This window comes from Suncus etruscus, chromosome 2 (genome assembly GCF_024139225.1).
Source record: "Suncus etruscus isolate mSunEtr1 chromosome 2, mSunEtr1.pri.cur, whole genome shotgun sequence".
NCBI lineage: Eukaryota > Metazoa > Chordata > Mammalia > Eulipotyphla > Soricidae > Suncus > Suncus etruscus.
The window spans coordinates 32992411-33008397 of NC_064849.1; the positions used below are offsets into that span (position 1 = coordinate 32992411).

General features: G+C 55.3%; 1 protein-coding gene across 1 annotated transcript; it reads right to left on the reverse strand.

Annotated features, from left to right (window-relative positions):
* Positions 1–6367: 6367 nt before the first annotated feature.
* CTDSP1 (CTD small phosphatase 1) lies at positions 6368–11565 on the reverse strand. Its single transcript, XM_049768053.1, has 7 exons — positions 11423–11565; positions 10146–10294; positions 9363–9464; positions 9180–9236; positions 8610–8702; positions 8325–8510; positions 6368–7425 (listed from the first exon to the last, which is right to left on the reverse strand). Exons 1-7 carry the CDS (start codon positions 11487–11489, stop codon positions 7297–7299), a joined length of 783 nt encoding a protein of 260 aa, XP_049624010.1. The 5' UTR covers positions 11490–11565; the 3' UTR covers positions 6368–7296.
* Between the last annotated feature and the right edge of the window lie 4422 nt (positions 11566–15987).

The window sequence follows — 15987 nt, forward strand, 5'->3', positions numbered from 1 at the left end:
ATTGTATCCACTCATTGTATGATAAACTGGATTCAAAAAAAACTCCCTGCTGAACTAAACTCTGTGACAGATGACACAGTAAAGATAATTTGTGAAATTCACAATTGTGATCAAATCCAGGCTATTCACCACCTTGGGTGAGAGTGTGGATGCCCACTACTAGCATCTTCTCCATGAAGAAGTGAAGTGGCTGTTCAGGGGAAGGGTGCTCTCTCTCCTTGTTGGCAAGAGGGAAGAAGTAGTGCAGTTCCTGTGAGAGCAGAACTCTGACTTTGTACAGCCCCAGTTGGACAAGGAATGGGTAGCTAAGCTTGTGTATTTGGCAGACATTGTTCATTTTCTCTATGAATTTAATATTTCTCTGCAGGGGAGTTTCACAAGTAGTTTTTAGAGTGAGACATAAGATGGATGTGTTCAAAAAAGAATCTGATTCTGGGATAGCTGTGTCTGAGAAGATATTGAAATGTTTCCACTCGGGCCCGGAGAGATAGCACAGCGGCGTTTGCCTTGCAAGCAGCCAATTCAGGACCAAAGGTGGTTGGTTCAAATCCCGGTGTCCCATATGGTCCCCCCGTGCCTGCCAGGAGCTATTTCTGAGCAGACAGCCAGGAGTCACCCCTGAGCACCGCCGGGTGTGGCCCAAAAACCAAAAAAAAAAAAAAAAAAAAGAAATGTTTCCACTCTTGTAAAAAAATTCTGATTGGCACTTACATTATGCAGAAAGTCATAATCAATATGAAAAACAGCATTTAAGGGCATTAGCTCACAACTTTAATCATGAGTACTCTGGATATGAGAATCCACAGAAAAGAAAACTCTGAGTTGAGAATCCCTTCGTGGAAGATGCCCACTCTTGTGCAAAATAAAATATGTGTTTTAAGATCACTCCAGGCACTGTATTTCTAAACCCCACCCAACCTGGTCTGAAGAAGCAGAGTAGCATGAAAGAAATAATAAATCAAGCTAGCCAGGAAAGGATGACCATAGAGTCCATGGCCTTATACCTCGTACTCTCTGCCTCAAGCCCAAAAAGCTAGAATACCTATTTTATTATTATTATTATTATTATTATTAAAACCAGTTTCCAATACCAGGAGGCTTCTGGTCAAGAAAGAGAGAAAAAAGTACATATTCAGTGGGCTTTTACATATCAAAGGAAGAGGTTTAAGAAAGGATGACGTTGGGCAGGGGTCTCAAACTCGCGGCCGCGGGCCGTTTGCGGCCCTCCGTACAACATTTTGTGGCCCGCGGCCAGCCTTCAAATTTCGCAGTATTCGCGATTATTTGCTTACCGAATAATCGCAATAAAATCGCATTAGTAAGGGAAAAAAATCGCATTAAACATTCGCAAACCCCGAGCAGTTCGGGGGTATGCAAATGTTTAATGCGATTTTTTGCGGTTTTTTTCTTTTTTTTTTTTTTTTTTTTTTTTTTTTGTTTTTGTTTTTGTTTTTGTTTTTGGGCCACACCCGGTAATGCTCAGGGGTTACTCCTGGCTATGCGCTCAGAAGTCGCTCCTGGCTTGGGGGACCATATGGGACGCCGGGGGAATCGAACCGCGGTCCGTCCGAGGCTAGCGCAGGCAAGGCAGGCACCTTACCTTTAGCGCCACCGCCCGGCCCCTAAAACTCTTTTTTTTTTTTTTTTTTTTTTTGGTTTTTGGGCCACACCCGGCGGTGCTCAGGGGTTACTCCTGGCTGTCTGCTCAGAAATAGCTCCTGGCAGGCACGGGGGACCATATGGGACACCGGGATTCGAACCAACCACCTTTGGTCCTGGATCGGCTGCTTGCAAGGCAAACGCCGCTGTGGCGGTTTTTTTCTTACTAATGCGATTTTTTTATTGCGAATATTCGGTAAGCGAAATCCCTTATGCGGCCCTGACTCACACCGACTTTGCCTCCTGCGGCCCCCAGGTAAATTGACCCCAGGCAAATTGACTTTGAGACCCCTGACGTTGGGGGAACACCTTTTTTAGGGTTGGTACTGGGTATCATCTTTCGCTCTTGGAGCCGGCTGCCGGGACAGTACACAGGGCGCGCACTGACAGAGGCTAGGAGCAGAGTCCTGGCTCCTGGAGCGGCTGCCCAGCACACAGAAGAGCCACATTAAAAGTGTAAAGAGCCGCATGTGGCTCGCGAGTCGCTGACCTAGGGAATCCTTCTCCTCTACCTAGATTGCTCCAGTTATTTCCCCTTGACTTCTTGATACACTTCTAGCAACATTGATTTAAATTGATTTCTCCTTAATACCACCATCTCAAACCAGTGAGAATGGTATAGACCAGGGGTGGCGAACACGCGGCTCCCGGCCAAAATGAATGCGGCTCTTCGCTTCTATCATTATTTTGTATACTGCGGCTCTTTGCCAAGTTTGGATTTTGTTCTGCTGCTTCTGAGGAGGGGCCTCTGAGGAGAGATCTCCGAGTGCGTCCTCCCGTCTCCCATCCCTCGGAAACAACTGCACGGGCCAGCGAGCGGGGGACCCGTGTGGCACATGTTGGGTCACATCTGGCCATTAGTTCTTAGTGTGGAGGACGCAGCACACCCTCACCAGCACTGCAGGATTTTGACCCTCACTCAAAATGGCAAAATGCAATATGTGTTTCATATATTATTGTTAAAATTATATGCTTTTGTTTGAGTGTTTGTCTGTTTTGGCAGGTCACTGCGTGGTGTGGCTCTCTGACTCTCACTCACAGTTTAAAATTTTGGCTCTTCGTGTCGAACTTGTTCGCCAACCCTGGTATGTGTGTGTGTGTGTGTGTGTGTATATATATATATATATATATATATATATATATATATATATGATAGAAGGAACAATCTGTGCTTATAGGAAAGTGGTGCAAAAAGAACTCTCTTCCAGTGGGAATATTGTCTTGTTCAGACCCTGTGGAAAACAGTATGGAGAGTACTTGGGGTAAACTTAGAATTGAGCAGCTATATGACCCAGCAATTCCACTTTTGGTTATCTAGCCCCAGGACTTCAAAACATTTACTCAAAAGGATGTATGCACATTTTAATACACTGCTGCACTTAATGCAATAACTAAGAAATGAGATCCACCTAGGTGTCCCATAACAGGTGAGTAGATTGAAGCAGGTGAAGGTGTGGTACATAGACACAATGGAATACTATATAGTTTCAAGGAATAATAATAAGCCAAAAGAGGAAAGATGAGCACAGGATGATCTCACTTGTCTGTGGTATACAGAATAACTGGATGAGGAAATGTAATGTAGTCGAGGGGGGAATGCCTAGATTACCCTTGAGCCCAGATCTTAGGGAGGAGATAGATAGAGAAGGAAAGAAATCAAAGCCAGAGGAAGGAGAAAGGAGAAAGGAAAGTAACAAGGAAGCAGGGGTCAGAGCTTTGGTAACACTGGTGTTGTGGGATTGTGGTATAGTTCTACATCCCAAGAACAGATTCACTGACATTGAAAACATCAGGTTGAAGCTGCAGCAAATGAACTTTGTAATGTGCCTGTCAAGCGGGGGTATGGTGGTGTTGGGGGATGACAGATTATGGGGGCATTGGTGATGGGAGTTGGCACTAATGGAGAAATTGATATTGGAATATTATATGCCTAAAACGAGCGATAACTAAATCACCATTTTTTGTTTTTGGCGTTGTTTTTTTGGTTGGATCATACCTGGCAGCGCTCAGGGGTTCCTCCTGGCAGGCTGGGGGGGACCATATGAAATGCTGGAATTCGAACCACTGTCCTGCATGCGAGGTAAACACCCAACCTCCATGCTATCTCTGTGGCCCAAAATTGCTCTTTATTAACTAAAATTTTTGAAATTAAAACCAAGTAAGTAACTGGTTTCTCCTTGATGGATATTTCGGTTATTCCAAGTGTTTTGCATTTACAAACAAGGTGCTACTTATACATTATATGTAACGTGTCTGTGTGCGCATGCATGAGGATATGTATGTTCGACTGTATGCATATGCATGTCTGTGTGCATACCTGTGAATGTGTATGTGTGTACAGCAAACTGACACCTTCCTGAAGCTTAGGACCCAGAGAGATAGCACAGTGGCATTTGCCTTGCTAGCAGCCAATCCAGGACCAAAGATGGTTGGTTCGAATCCCGGTGTCCCATATGGTCCCCCGTGCCTGCCAGGAGCTATTTCTGAGCAGACAGCCAGGAGTAACCTCTGAGCACCGCCGGGTGTGGCCCCAAAACAAAACAAAACAAAAAAAACCCAAAAAAACCTTCCTAAAGCTTTTTGACACGCACACAGATCCCTTTTTCTTCACTCTGCCTTTAGGTCTGTCTCCAGCTTTGGGACTCTGGGGTTTCCTGATAAGGCATCAGCTCTGCACCAATCTGGTTTAGTTTCCACTATGTAGCTGCCAGGTTTAAGCACCTGTGCAGCATCTCAAAGGTCTCCTTTAAGTCTCAATCCCCCACCCCACCGGGGGCCACACCCAGTAGCACTCAGGGGTTACTCCTGGCTCTGTGCTTAGAAATGCTCCTGACAGCGTCGGAAGACCATATATAAGATGGTGGAATAGAATCCAGGTCCATCCCGGGTTGGCAGCCCACAGGTAAGCGCCCTACTGCTGTGCTATCTCTCTGCCCCCACCCCATTTCTTGCTTCCTCCTTTACACAACCCCAAACGTTCTGTCATCTCCCAACTTCCCACTGTGGCTACCCTCTGCTGGACCCCCCACATTTTCATGTCCTTTCCCAGGTGTTCTGGCATCTTCAACTTCTCCAAGAGCCTACTGCTCTGTTCACCGGTGACACTTCAGGCTCTACAGAGTATGGCCAAGTACCTTTCTCCACTCTGGGGCAAGTTCCTGGACAGCAGAGGTCTACCCTGGGCACTGAGGGGAGGCCTGGCATCAAGCCTGGCATGTGGCTATGGGGAGGGGGGCCAAGACTGACAGCGAGCTTATTCACAGTTGGGAGGCCTCAGTCTTTGAGAATGCAAATATGGGGAGACCAGTATTTGCATGACAGATGAAAACAAAATTTCTAAGGCCCGCCAAGAGGACCAAGAACAAGGATGGTGGGTTGGGCTTCAGGGAGCTGCCAAAGGCACAGTTGGAGAGCAGACAGTTCCTCGCCTCTTAGACCTGAAAAAGTGGGAGTGTGGAGTGGCCATTTTAACACCACCACCACCACCCCAAGATCTGGGACCAGGTGAGAGCACTTGGGGCAACCTTGAGACTGAATCTACAAGGTAAGCAAGCAGACGCGGGTAGGAGGGTGGAGCTGGGGATGTGGGGAGCAGATCTCCCTTCTCCCTGGTGATACAAGAGGTCGCAAGTATCCTCGCACAGTGGGGGCTGGGAGAAGACACAGCCTGGGGAGAAAAAGCACAGCCTCGGGTTAGGGAGAAGACAGAGTTCGTGGGGGCAGAGCTCCCCGCAGCGGCCACTGTGGGTTACAGATAAGGGCCTCCATCCCAGAGGGCGCTTCCTACTGGGGTCTGGGAACCACAGCAGGAAGGGGCTTGGCTGGGCAAAGGGCGAGGCCAGGGAGTCCCCTGAGATGCTAGGGAGTTGGGGGATGGGCCTCACAGCAGAATCTGGCTTTGCAGGGACAGGCCAAGTCCCTCCCGCCTCCAAACACCTCTCCCTAAGGGACGCCTTTCTGTAGTGCTTTATTAAGAAGCTCGCCTGGGCGTGCAGAAAATGCACCCCGCGGCCACGGGCCAGCGCCCCACCTCGCAAAGTAGATAACTACAACTCATAGAAGTGGAAGGAAATCATTCCACAGGGACCACAGCTCGACCCACACACACACACCCAAAGGATCTACAACCTGGGAGGGTCATGGGACACACAATCCGCCCCCAATAAACACAGAGACAAACATACACACACACACTCACCAAAAGGGTCTACAACCAGGGAGGGTCATGGGACACACGATCCGCCCCCAATAAACACAGAGACAAACATACACACACTCACCCAAAGGGTCTACAACCAGGGAGAGTCATGGGACACACGATCCGCCCCCAATAAACACAGAGACAAGCAGAAGGAAGTGGTGGCTTATCTTTAGTTGTCTTGGATGGCACTGTGAGGCTTATGTCAGAAAAGGCACTTGTCAGGGAAGGCCACCCAGTGCAGACCACCTGTGGCCTCCCTCCCACTCTGGGGTCAAGGCCATGTCTCCCATAGCACTGGTATGCAAGGTCCCCTTAACTGTTAGGGGTCTGGATACAGGCGTCAGGGGAGGGAGGCAGGATGGCCCGGGCGCTGCCCCCAGCCAGCAGGGGGCATGGTTGGGGATGTAGGGGATGGGTTGGCACTGTGGAGGCCAACTTGGCCTGGTTTCTTGGTGACTCCACAAGAAGAGTCCCACCTTCCACAGATCCCCAAAAGGCACTGGTTAAGGATGAGGTGTGTGCGGAAGGCACAGCAGAGATGGCCCGTCACCCACCCCAGCTGGTAGATCTTGAACAGGCTGGCAAAGAGAAGTGCTGGTGTTTTTTTGAGTGGATGGATGGAGCAGAGAGGGGAAGATGGCTAGAAGGCAGCATCTTGGGTCTCCTTGCCCAGCTAGTTTCATTCAGAAAATAGAGCAGTTTAAAAAAAAAAAAAAAAAGGTAAAAATCCTCCCCTCCCTCCCCCTAATTTATTGGCCCAAGAAAGAGGGAGGGTGGTCATGTCTAGCTTGATTGGTTTCCTCTTCCCGTCCCCCCCCAAATCTATATACACATATACATATTTATATGGCACCACATAGGGGTCTGTCCTGTCCACTCTCCAGAGCACAGGGCAGGCAGATGTGGGAGAGTCAGGCCTGCAACCCAACTTGGGAGGGGTCAAAGCCAGAGTCTGGCCCCCCTACCCCCATTCCTTCACCCTCCTGCAGACTTGGGGGCAGGAGGTGAGCAGAGAATTCTCTTCTCCAGGCGACAGCTGTTCTTGATGTGGGGAACAGTGGCAGGGAATGGGGGGTTTCTACGCAAGGCACTTGATGTCCACCATTCTCAGGTTGGGAGCCCCCAAGGCCTGGGACAGCAGGAACCACCCCTCCAAGCAGAAGGGGAGGAGGCCAAGGGGCCCCATTTGGCAGCAGAGAAACATGGCAGCACAGAGGGGAGAAAAAAGGGGAAGCAGCACGCAGGGCCCCCCCCCCGAGGAGGGGGTTTCTAAGGCACGGATACGGCTCGTAGCCCTTGTGTGCAGCCCGAGTAGGGGAGACGCACACGTCGCTGAGGTGCCCAGGGGGTCACGGCCACTTGGAGAGCTCCGGGTAGAGTCCTCAGGCTAGGAGTGGGCACTAGTTGGGGGCAGGTCCTGGCCCCTTTGCACCTCACTAGCTGCCCGGTCTTGGCTGCCTGAGTACTGAATAAACGTCTTCCACTCGGCTAAGCTGCTCAAAGAAGGGCAGGAGGTCCTGGAGCTCCGTGTCACTCATGTTGTCAAACCAGGAGGCCACCGGAACCTGGGCAGAGGGCAAAGGGGGTTAGGGGGGCAGAGATCAACTCTTGCACACTTCTGATCTGCCGTTTTCAAACAATGGCAGCTGCGACCCCTCAGTCCGACCAACTGGCTGCAAAAACTGTGAAGCTTCGTGAACTACGATGCCTCCTTTTCTGATAGGACTTTTTGTTGTTGTTGTTTTGGGTCATACCCGGCAGCGCTCAGGGTTTACTCCTTCCTGGCTCTGAGCTCAGAATTCACTCCTGGCAGGTTCGGGGGACCATATGGGATGCCGGGATTCGAACCACCATCTGTCCTGTGTTGGTTACATGCAAAGCAAGCGCCCTACCGCTGTGCTATCTCTCTGGCCCCTAGGATTTTTTTTTTTTTGATGGGGGTAGTGTTCAGGGTACTATGTGGTGCCTAAGACCAAACTTTCTGCATCTAAGCAGACCCGTGAGCCCTTGGGGCCATCTCCCCAGTTCCCTATTTCAGACTCCCAAAGACCCCAACTAGGACTCAGGGAGTTAATTTCTTCTTCTTTTTTTTTTTCTGTTTGTTTTTTGGGCCACACCGGGTGATGCTCAGGGGCCATTCCTGACTATGCATTCAGAAATTGCTCCTGGCTTCAGGGACCATATGGGGCGCCGGGGGATTGAACCTCAGCTCGTCCTGGGTCAGCCGCATGCAAAGCAAACGTCCTACTGCTGCACCATCGCCCTGGCCCCTAGGGAGTTAATTTCTATAGCCCACTAGCAGGTTCCAACAGGACTGTGAAAAGTGGCATCTGCTCTGGTTCTCTGGGGGATCCCTAAGGAACTGATGTTCCAGGTGAGCGATCTAGAGGGTCTGGTAAGCGTGACACCCCCCCCCCCCAGGATAGGAAATCTGTCGGAGAAGACACAGGCCTGGGGCACTCACAGCATTGTCGGGGTGGAAGACGTAGGAGGCGGGCGAGTTGTCCAAAATGAGCACCCGCCGCAGGTCTCGGCCCAGCCGGCTTAGGTCCTTCACATAGTTCCCCCGGTGGAAGACGCAGGACTCCCGAAAAAGGCGGGCCCGGAAGGCGCCCCATTTATCCAGCAGATCAGCCACGGGGTCTGCATACTGGGAGTGCAGGGGGGACCAATGGGAGTTGGGGCCTGGGGCCGAGGGCGATGGGGGCTCTTGGAGGAGGCAGATGGGAGTGGGCAGGTGGGGGCTCACCTTGGCCAGGCTGGCGGTGAACAGCACGCACTCGAAGAGCTCCCCCATGCGCTGCAGAAATTCGTCCACGTGGGGCCGCTTCAGCACGTACACCTGGAGGGGGGCGCAGTAAGGGGGCAGCTGAGGGCTGAGAGTGAGTTGGGGGCAGAAGGGCTAGTCCCTTGGGGGCCCAGCAATCACCCCACCCCTTCCAGCGTTCAGCCCCTTCGAGTCACTAAGGGCTGGGCCTTCCCCCCACACCACACACATCCTGGCCACAGCCATTGATTGAGGGGGGGCCTGGGGCAGCCCCCTCACCCCGAGGCTGCTGGGCACCGACCCCCGAGCCAAGTAATGGAGAACAGGCTGGACAGCACACAACCTATCCTGAATTACTTGAACTGGGTCCCGGGCAGGGGGTGGGGGGCAAGGGGGTGCCAGGGAGGAAGCCCCATTCCCTGTAGGCCCTGGCCGAGGAGGGCCACACCCTCTTTGGACCGTTGAGAGTCAAGAGTCTGAGGAGGGGGTGTGCCAGGCTGGTGGGAACAGCCTGGGGGTCCACAGGACTGCCCCCACCCCCCAGCGCCTCACCTGGTGGACCACCCCATCGATCTCCACGGGGATGATGAAGTCTGCATTGCTCACCGGCTGCAGAGAAGGAGGAGAACAGAACTGCTGTAGTCGGGCTGCCCTGCCTGCCAAGGCCAACTTGCCAGGCCAGGGCAAGGCAGCCCCCTAAAACCGTGGGGCTGAGGCCCACCCAGCAGGGCCCACCTTGAAGGAGCTGTGTACCAGGGTCTCGTCCAGGTCGATGACCACACAGATCTTGTCGGAATCCTGAGCTTTGACCTCTGGGAGCAGGTACTGGACAGGGGCCTGTAGTGGGGAGAGATGGGCTAGCTGGGGGCCCCCTCTCTCAAGCCCCAGATAAGGGGACCCTGGAGAGGAAATAACCACCCTAGTTTTCTAGCTCAGAAGCCACCAGGATGGTAGGGAGATACTGGGCTAGGTCCCAGTTCTAGCCCCAAGGCAGGCCCCTGGGCTGTCTGGACCTCGATTTTTGTTTTTATTTTTTATTTTTTACCTGGGAAAAGAAGATGCCATCTGCAAAGAAGCGCCTGCGAGCACCCCTGGCTTGTCTGGACCTCGATTTTTGTTTGTTTGTTTTTTTTTTTTGGTTTTTGAGCCACACCCTGCGGTGCTCAGGATTTACTCCTGGCTGTCTGCTCAGAAATAGCTCCTGGCAGGCACGGGGGACCCTATGGGACACCGGGATTCGAACCAACCACCTTTGGTCCTGGATCGGCTGCTTGCAAGGCAAACACCGCTGTGTTATCTCTCCGGGCCCTCGATTTTTGTTTTTATTTTATTTTTTTACCTGGGAAAAGAAGATGCCATCTGCAAAGAAGCGCCTGCGAGCACCCCTGGCTAGGGAGCGCAGAGTCTATTGGGTTAGGCCGGGAGGAAGGGGGGAAGGCTTGAATTCTGGCCCCCCTGGCAGGTCCTGAAAAGCCCCTCCCCACCCCCCTAGAGTCTGCCCTCGAGACCCCCACACACCTTGGGAACTGCTCCGTTCTCCTCCACGAGCAGGGGCGCCCCGCTGTGCACAGACACCGGCTCCCCGTCATCCCGGCACACGCAGCAGAAGAGGGAATGGAGGATACCCCGGCTGCGGGGCTTGTGTGCGGCTGCAGACTTCTGGTCACCTGCAGTTGGGGGTGTCAAAGGCGGGGGGGGGGGGGGGCTGCCACCTGACCCAATGCCAAGCATGCAAGTCCCCTGCACCCAGGACCATAGGACTGCGTGGCTCCCTGGCAACCCCCTCTGCTCCCTGCCAGTCCAGTTGGGGGGTTAGATGGGGTCGCAGAATGGGGGTACAGAAAGCTCCTTCACTCTGGAGAACTCAGCCCCAGCTAGAAAACCCCCAGCTCAGCCAGAACCCACTTGGGGGGTGGAGGGGAGACACATTCCCTTTTCTCTTAGGCTTTCCACCCGCCCCAGGATCCAAAGTCCACACGCAGGGGCTGGGCCCAGAAGCTGGGGGTGCCGCCCCCAACCCCCGCCCCTCCCTCCGCCAGGGCGCCCCTTTTGGGGGCTCCGCCTCCTTGGCTCCTCCCGCCCCGCCCAGACCTCCAGACCTCACCCCGCGCGCACCGCTTCCGCTGCCTGATTGACAGACCCGCCTCCACCCTAACTCGGGGCCCCCAGCTCCGGGCGGGCGGAGCCTGCCTGGGGCCCCCCCAAAAACCAGGCGCACCTCCCCATGGGCCTGGGAGGTCAAGCCCAAAGCCCAAACAGGGTGGAGCAGGCCCCTAACCCGGGCCCCCGAGTGCCCCGCAGGCTTTGGCTCTCCAGGCGCGTGTGTGTGTGTGTGTGTGTGTGTGTGCAAGTGTGTGTGTGCGTGTGTGCAAGTGTGTGTGTGTGTGTGTGCAAGCGCCCCAATCCTCGGAGTTGCAATGGGGGGCCCCCAAACACCCAGCGCGCCCCCCCTTGGCACCCCTCCCAGCCCCTTTGGCGCCAAGCGGGGCGGGGGAGGGGGCGCCGCTCGGCCCCAGACGCCCCACCCGCCCGGGAGCTGCAGAGGCAGCAGCCCTCAAGCCTGTGCCTCAGTTTCCCCCCTCGATCGAGCAGACAGGAGCGCCCGCAGAAGCGCCAGGCCCCGCCCCGCCCCGCGTCCCCCCGCGCCAGTTTCCCAAACTCTTCTCTCCCACCCAAGGCGAGCGCCGCGCTGGGCGGCAAGCTCGGGGCCCCGCGCCTTGTCCCCCCCGCACCCAGACACCCGCAAACCCACCCCCCGTCCCCGCCTCGCCTGGCCCCGCAGCGCCCCGATATACCTTTGCCCCGGAGCGGGCCCCGCGCCTCCTCCTTGCTGATCTGAGTAATGACGGCCGCGCTGTCCATGGGGCCGGCCGGCCGGACTCTGGCCTCCTCCCCCCCCACGGCTCGGGCCGGAATCGGGGCGCGGGGGGGAGGGGTCCCCGGAGCTCCGGACGGGAGGGGGGCCCGGCTCCGCGGGGGAGGGGGTGGGAGGGGGCGCGGAGGAAACTTTGTTACAACATGGAGTTTCCTCCCCGCCCGGCGGAGACAAACATGGACCCCGGGCGCCGTTTCAAGGCTCCCCCTTAAAAGGGCAACGACCGCGGCCACGGCGACGGCGACGGCCAGACCGGGGCTCGGCCGCCCGCCCCGGGGCCTCTTGCATCACTTCTCCGGGCCGGGCCGGGCCGGGCCGGGCCCGCGGGTTCCTTCCTGCCGGCGCGCGCTGCCCGGGGGCGTCGCCTCCTGGCGCTCGCTTCCAGCGGCCCGCCACTCAGCCGGCGGGCCCGGAGCTCTGCGGCTGCGGGGCTGCACCGGGCCCCGCGCTAGCTAGCCCACCGTGGGCGCGGGCCTCCGGGAGCCCGGGAGGGGGTGGCCCTGGGCACGCCCCGGCCGCAGGGAGCGCCCGGAGGGGAGGCGGCGCGGCTGGCTCCACCTCTGCGCTCCCGGAGGGCGGAGGACCTAGCTGCTGCTGCCGCTGCGAGGTTTTCTCATCTGAGAAATGGGGAGAGAAGACGCGGTCCGGGTCGGTTCTGGCATCTGGGTCTCCTTGGCACCCCGAGGCGCAGCGGGAAGCGCGGAGGAAGGAGCATTTCAGCATTCCTGCCCACCTCTCCCAGGTGTCCCACCAGGTGCAGCTAGGCGTCTGGGTCTCTTCTCCCCTCCCAGGACTACACTGTTTAACTTTGGTGGTTTTTTTTGGGGGGGGGGCACACCCGGTGACCAGCTCAGGGGTTAGTTACTCCTGGCTATGTGCTCAGGAATCGCTCCTAGCTTGGGTGGACCCTATGGGATGTTGGGGATCGAACCAGGTCCGTCCTGGGTCAGCCTTGTGCAGGGCAAACGCCCTACCGCTTGCGGCCCCTGTTTTCCATTCTGTTGCAAACAAACCCTACAGACCTCAAGGAAATGTCTCCTAAAGCCTTTTTCCCAGACTTTCTCATACTCCCTGGGGAGGGGGCGGTGTCTGGCCAGGCCGCACCCAAAAACTTGGGCGCTCAGCCTTTGGCGGATGCTGTGCCCAATGGGGAGAGCCTCTTCGTTTTTGGGGAATCTAATACAGCTGCTGATAGCTACCAACCGGGTCTGTGCGGCCAGCTCAGGGGAGGGGGGGTACCGAGTTCTTGGAGGGCTCCAGCCCCCCCCCCAACCCCGTCTATGACGTGACTTCCATTCTGGGTTAGAATTCTGTGTCCGGAGTTTGAAAAATAATAATGCCGAGCCTAGACAAACACGCCCCGACATATCCTCCCACCTCCCCGCGGGCCGCCTGGCGGGCGGGCGGGCGGGCGGGGCGGGCGCGTCCTGTCCCGTCCAGCTGCCGGGTGCAAGCGCCCAGCACGTCCTAGGAGCGAGCAGCGGCGCAACGGGGGAAGGGGGGGGACCCGCGCCTTCCAGAGGCCCCCCCCCCCGGTGTGGGTGTGGTCCAGGCGGAGATGGACGCGGGTTGGACCACACCTTCCAGCCCCAAGCTGAACCCTAAGTTCCACCACCCGACCCCAGCACTTAGCACACAGGCCCGGCCACCTCCGGGGCATGGTCAGGGGTGGGCTGGGTCCTGCTCTTCACAAATGTTGTTCCCCAAAGGCGCATCCTCCTCCGAGTAACCGCCCTCCTAGACCCACTGTGCAGATCCGGAGAGTAAAGTCCAGCTGCAGAGCGGCTAGACTGCAACCCGCCGGTTCCTAGCTTTATCTCTGGATGTTCTCTGGTCACGCTGACCCCGAAGGAAACATGTGACTTAGGGCCGGGTGAGCCCCTGGCCAGAGCAGGGTGGGACACCTATCCCACATCTCTCTGGTGACTTTTCAGGATGGGAGCACAGCCCTTAGGGCGTTCGCATGGCTCAAGGGCGACAGGGCTTCGATCCTCCCTCGGCATCTCCTGTGGTAACTGGGCCAAACAGTGACTCTTCAGCATCCTCAGGTGTGGTTCGTAAACCAAATAAGTGCATTATTTTTATTTTTTTTATTTTTTTATTTTTTTTTGGTTTTTGGGTCACACCTGGCCGTGCTCAGGGGTTACTCCTGGCTGTCTGCTCAGAAATAGCTCCTGGCAGGCACGGGGGACCATATGGGACACTGGGATTCGAACCAACCACCTTTGGTCCTGGATCGGCTGCTTGCAAGGCAAACACCGCTGTGCTATCTTTCCGGGCCCTATTTTTATTTTTTTATTTATTTTTTTTTTTTTTTGTGGTTTTTGGGTCACACCCGGCAGTGCTCAGGGGTTATTCCTGGCTCCAGGCTCAGAAATTGCTCCTGGCAGGCACGGGAGGACCATATATGGGACGCCGGGATTCGAACCGATGACCTCCTGCATGAGAGGCAAACGCCTTACCTCCATGCTATCTCTCCGGCCCCTATTTTTATTTTTTTAAATAAAAATAAAATTAAGGAGCTGGAAAGATAGCACAGCAGTAGGGCATTTGCCTTGCACACAGCCAATCCAGGATGGACGGTGGTTCGAATTCCGGCATCCCATATGGTCCCCCGAGCTTGCCAGGAGTGATTTCTGAGCAGAGCCATGAGTAACCCCTGAGCGCTGCCTGGTGTAATCCAAAAAGCAAAATATAATAAGAATAAAAAATAAGGGCCCGGAGAGATGGCACAGCGGCGTTTGCCTTGCAAGCAGCCGATCCAGGACCAAAGGTGGTTGGTTCGAATCCCAGTGTCCCATATGGTCCCCCGTGCCTGCCAGGAGCTATTTCTGGGCAGACAGCCAGGAGTAACCCCTGAGCAACGCCAGGTGTGGCCCAAAAAAACCAAAAAAAAAAAAAAAAAAGAATAAAAAATAAGATTAGAGGAGCCGGAGAGCTAGCATGGAGGTAAGGCGTTTGCCTTTCATGCAGGAGGTCATCGGTTCGAATCCCGGCGCCCCATATGGTCCCCTGTGCCTGCCAGGAGCAATTTCTGAGCCTGGAGCCAGGAATAACCCCTGAGCACTGCCAGGTGTGACCCAAAAACCAAATAAATAAATAAATAAATAAATAAGATTAGAAAAGGAGTGACCTTCCAGTTGGAAAGTGGAATGGACCCACCCTAAGGCCCTTGGGCCATGCGCAGGCTTTCTTCTCCTCCTGGCAGTTCGCCTCTCACCCTTAGAAACCCTCTGGGCCTATCTCACTCAGGCCTCTTTCCCCTTTCCTCCCAAACTCCAAGATCAGGAAACTGCAAGGTCTCTGGAAGACTGCAGGTAGTGTTCTTTGGTCTCCTCGAGAAATTAAGGGACCTTAGTGAGGGGGAGGAGGCCCTCTTTAGCTGCATTGGGGACGACGAGGATTGCCTCCTCACCCGCCATCCTGAACCATTTCATGGGCTTGCATCGCAAGTGAGGGAGTATGGATCAGCGAGATGGCACAACAGGCGAGGTGTTTGCTTTGCAAGACCCCGACCTGATAGGATCCCCTACATCCAGTATTGTCCCCCAGAGTCTGCCTGAGAGATCCTTGAACATAGAGCCAGGAGAAACCCTAAGCACCACCAGGAATGGCCTAAAATCCAAGGAGGGAGGGAAGTATGGGGCTTTGCCTTCTGGGAGTCAGACTTGGGGGGCCATGACACAATAGAGACTCAGACTTTTCCAGTTCTAAGGAGTAGTTGGAGGGTCTTCGCACCTTTCACCGCACACGCAGCTGGCAAACTTGGTTGGCAGAGCTCAACCCAGGCGCTTAGGGGATGCCCTCAGAGGCTCCTCCAGAGGGACCAGGCCCGGTGCAGATTCTATCTCGGGAATGGGGGGGGGTGAGGAGGGGGGGGGAGGACTAACTGGCTTGGGAAGGTCGGAATCTCCCCACCCACCCAGTCTTTGATGGCTGCCCTTGGCCTGAACTCAACAATGACCCCTTGACCTCGCCCGGGATAGCGGGTGGACAGACTTTGCTCTGAAGAACTAGCTGCCAAGTCCTCTCGGGCCGGTCCATGCTGGGATTTTCCCCCACCTTGCACCCCAAGTTGTATTAACTCAGGTTAGCCCTGCCTTTTGCACGCGAGAGAACCCCACCTCCTTTTCCTGGTGAGCACACTTCCCTTTGATTGCCCCTGTCCCAGTCTCCCCGCATCCTTCCTCTTCAGCTTTCAAGTCCACGTCCGGTCCCGTGTCTTTGGCCGCTGCTCTCAACCCCGTTTCCCCTGCAACCCACCCACCCACGCACACACCCACCGCTGCAGGCGTGTGTCATCCTAGAAAGCTGATTGCTTTTATTTATTTTCTGGTTTTTTTTTTGGGTCACACCCGGCAGCGCTCAGGGGTTCCTCCTGGCTCTACGCTCAGAAATCACTCCTGGCAGGCTGGGGGGACCATATGGGATGCCGGGATTCGAACCACCGACCTTCTACATGCAAAGCTTTTTCTCTATGCCTTG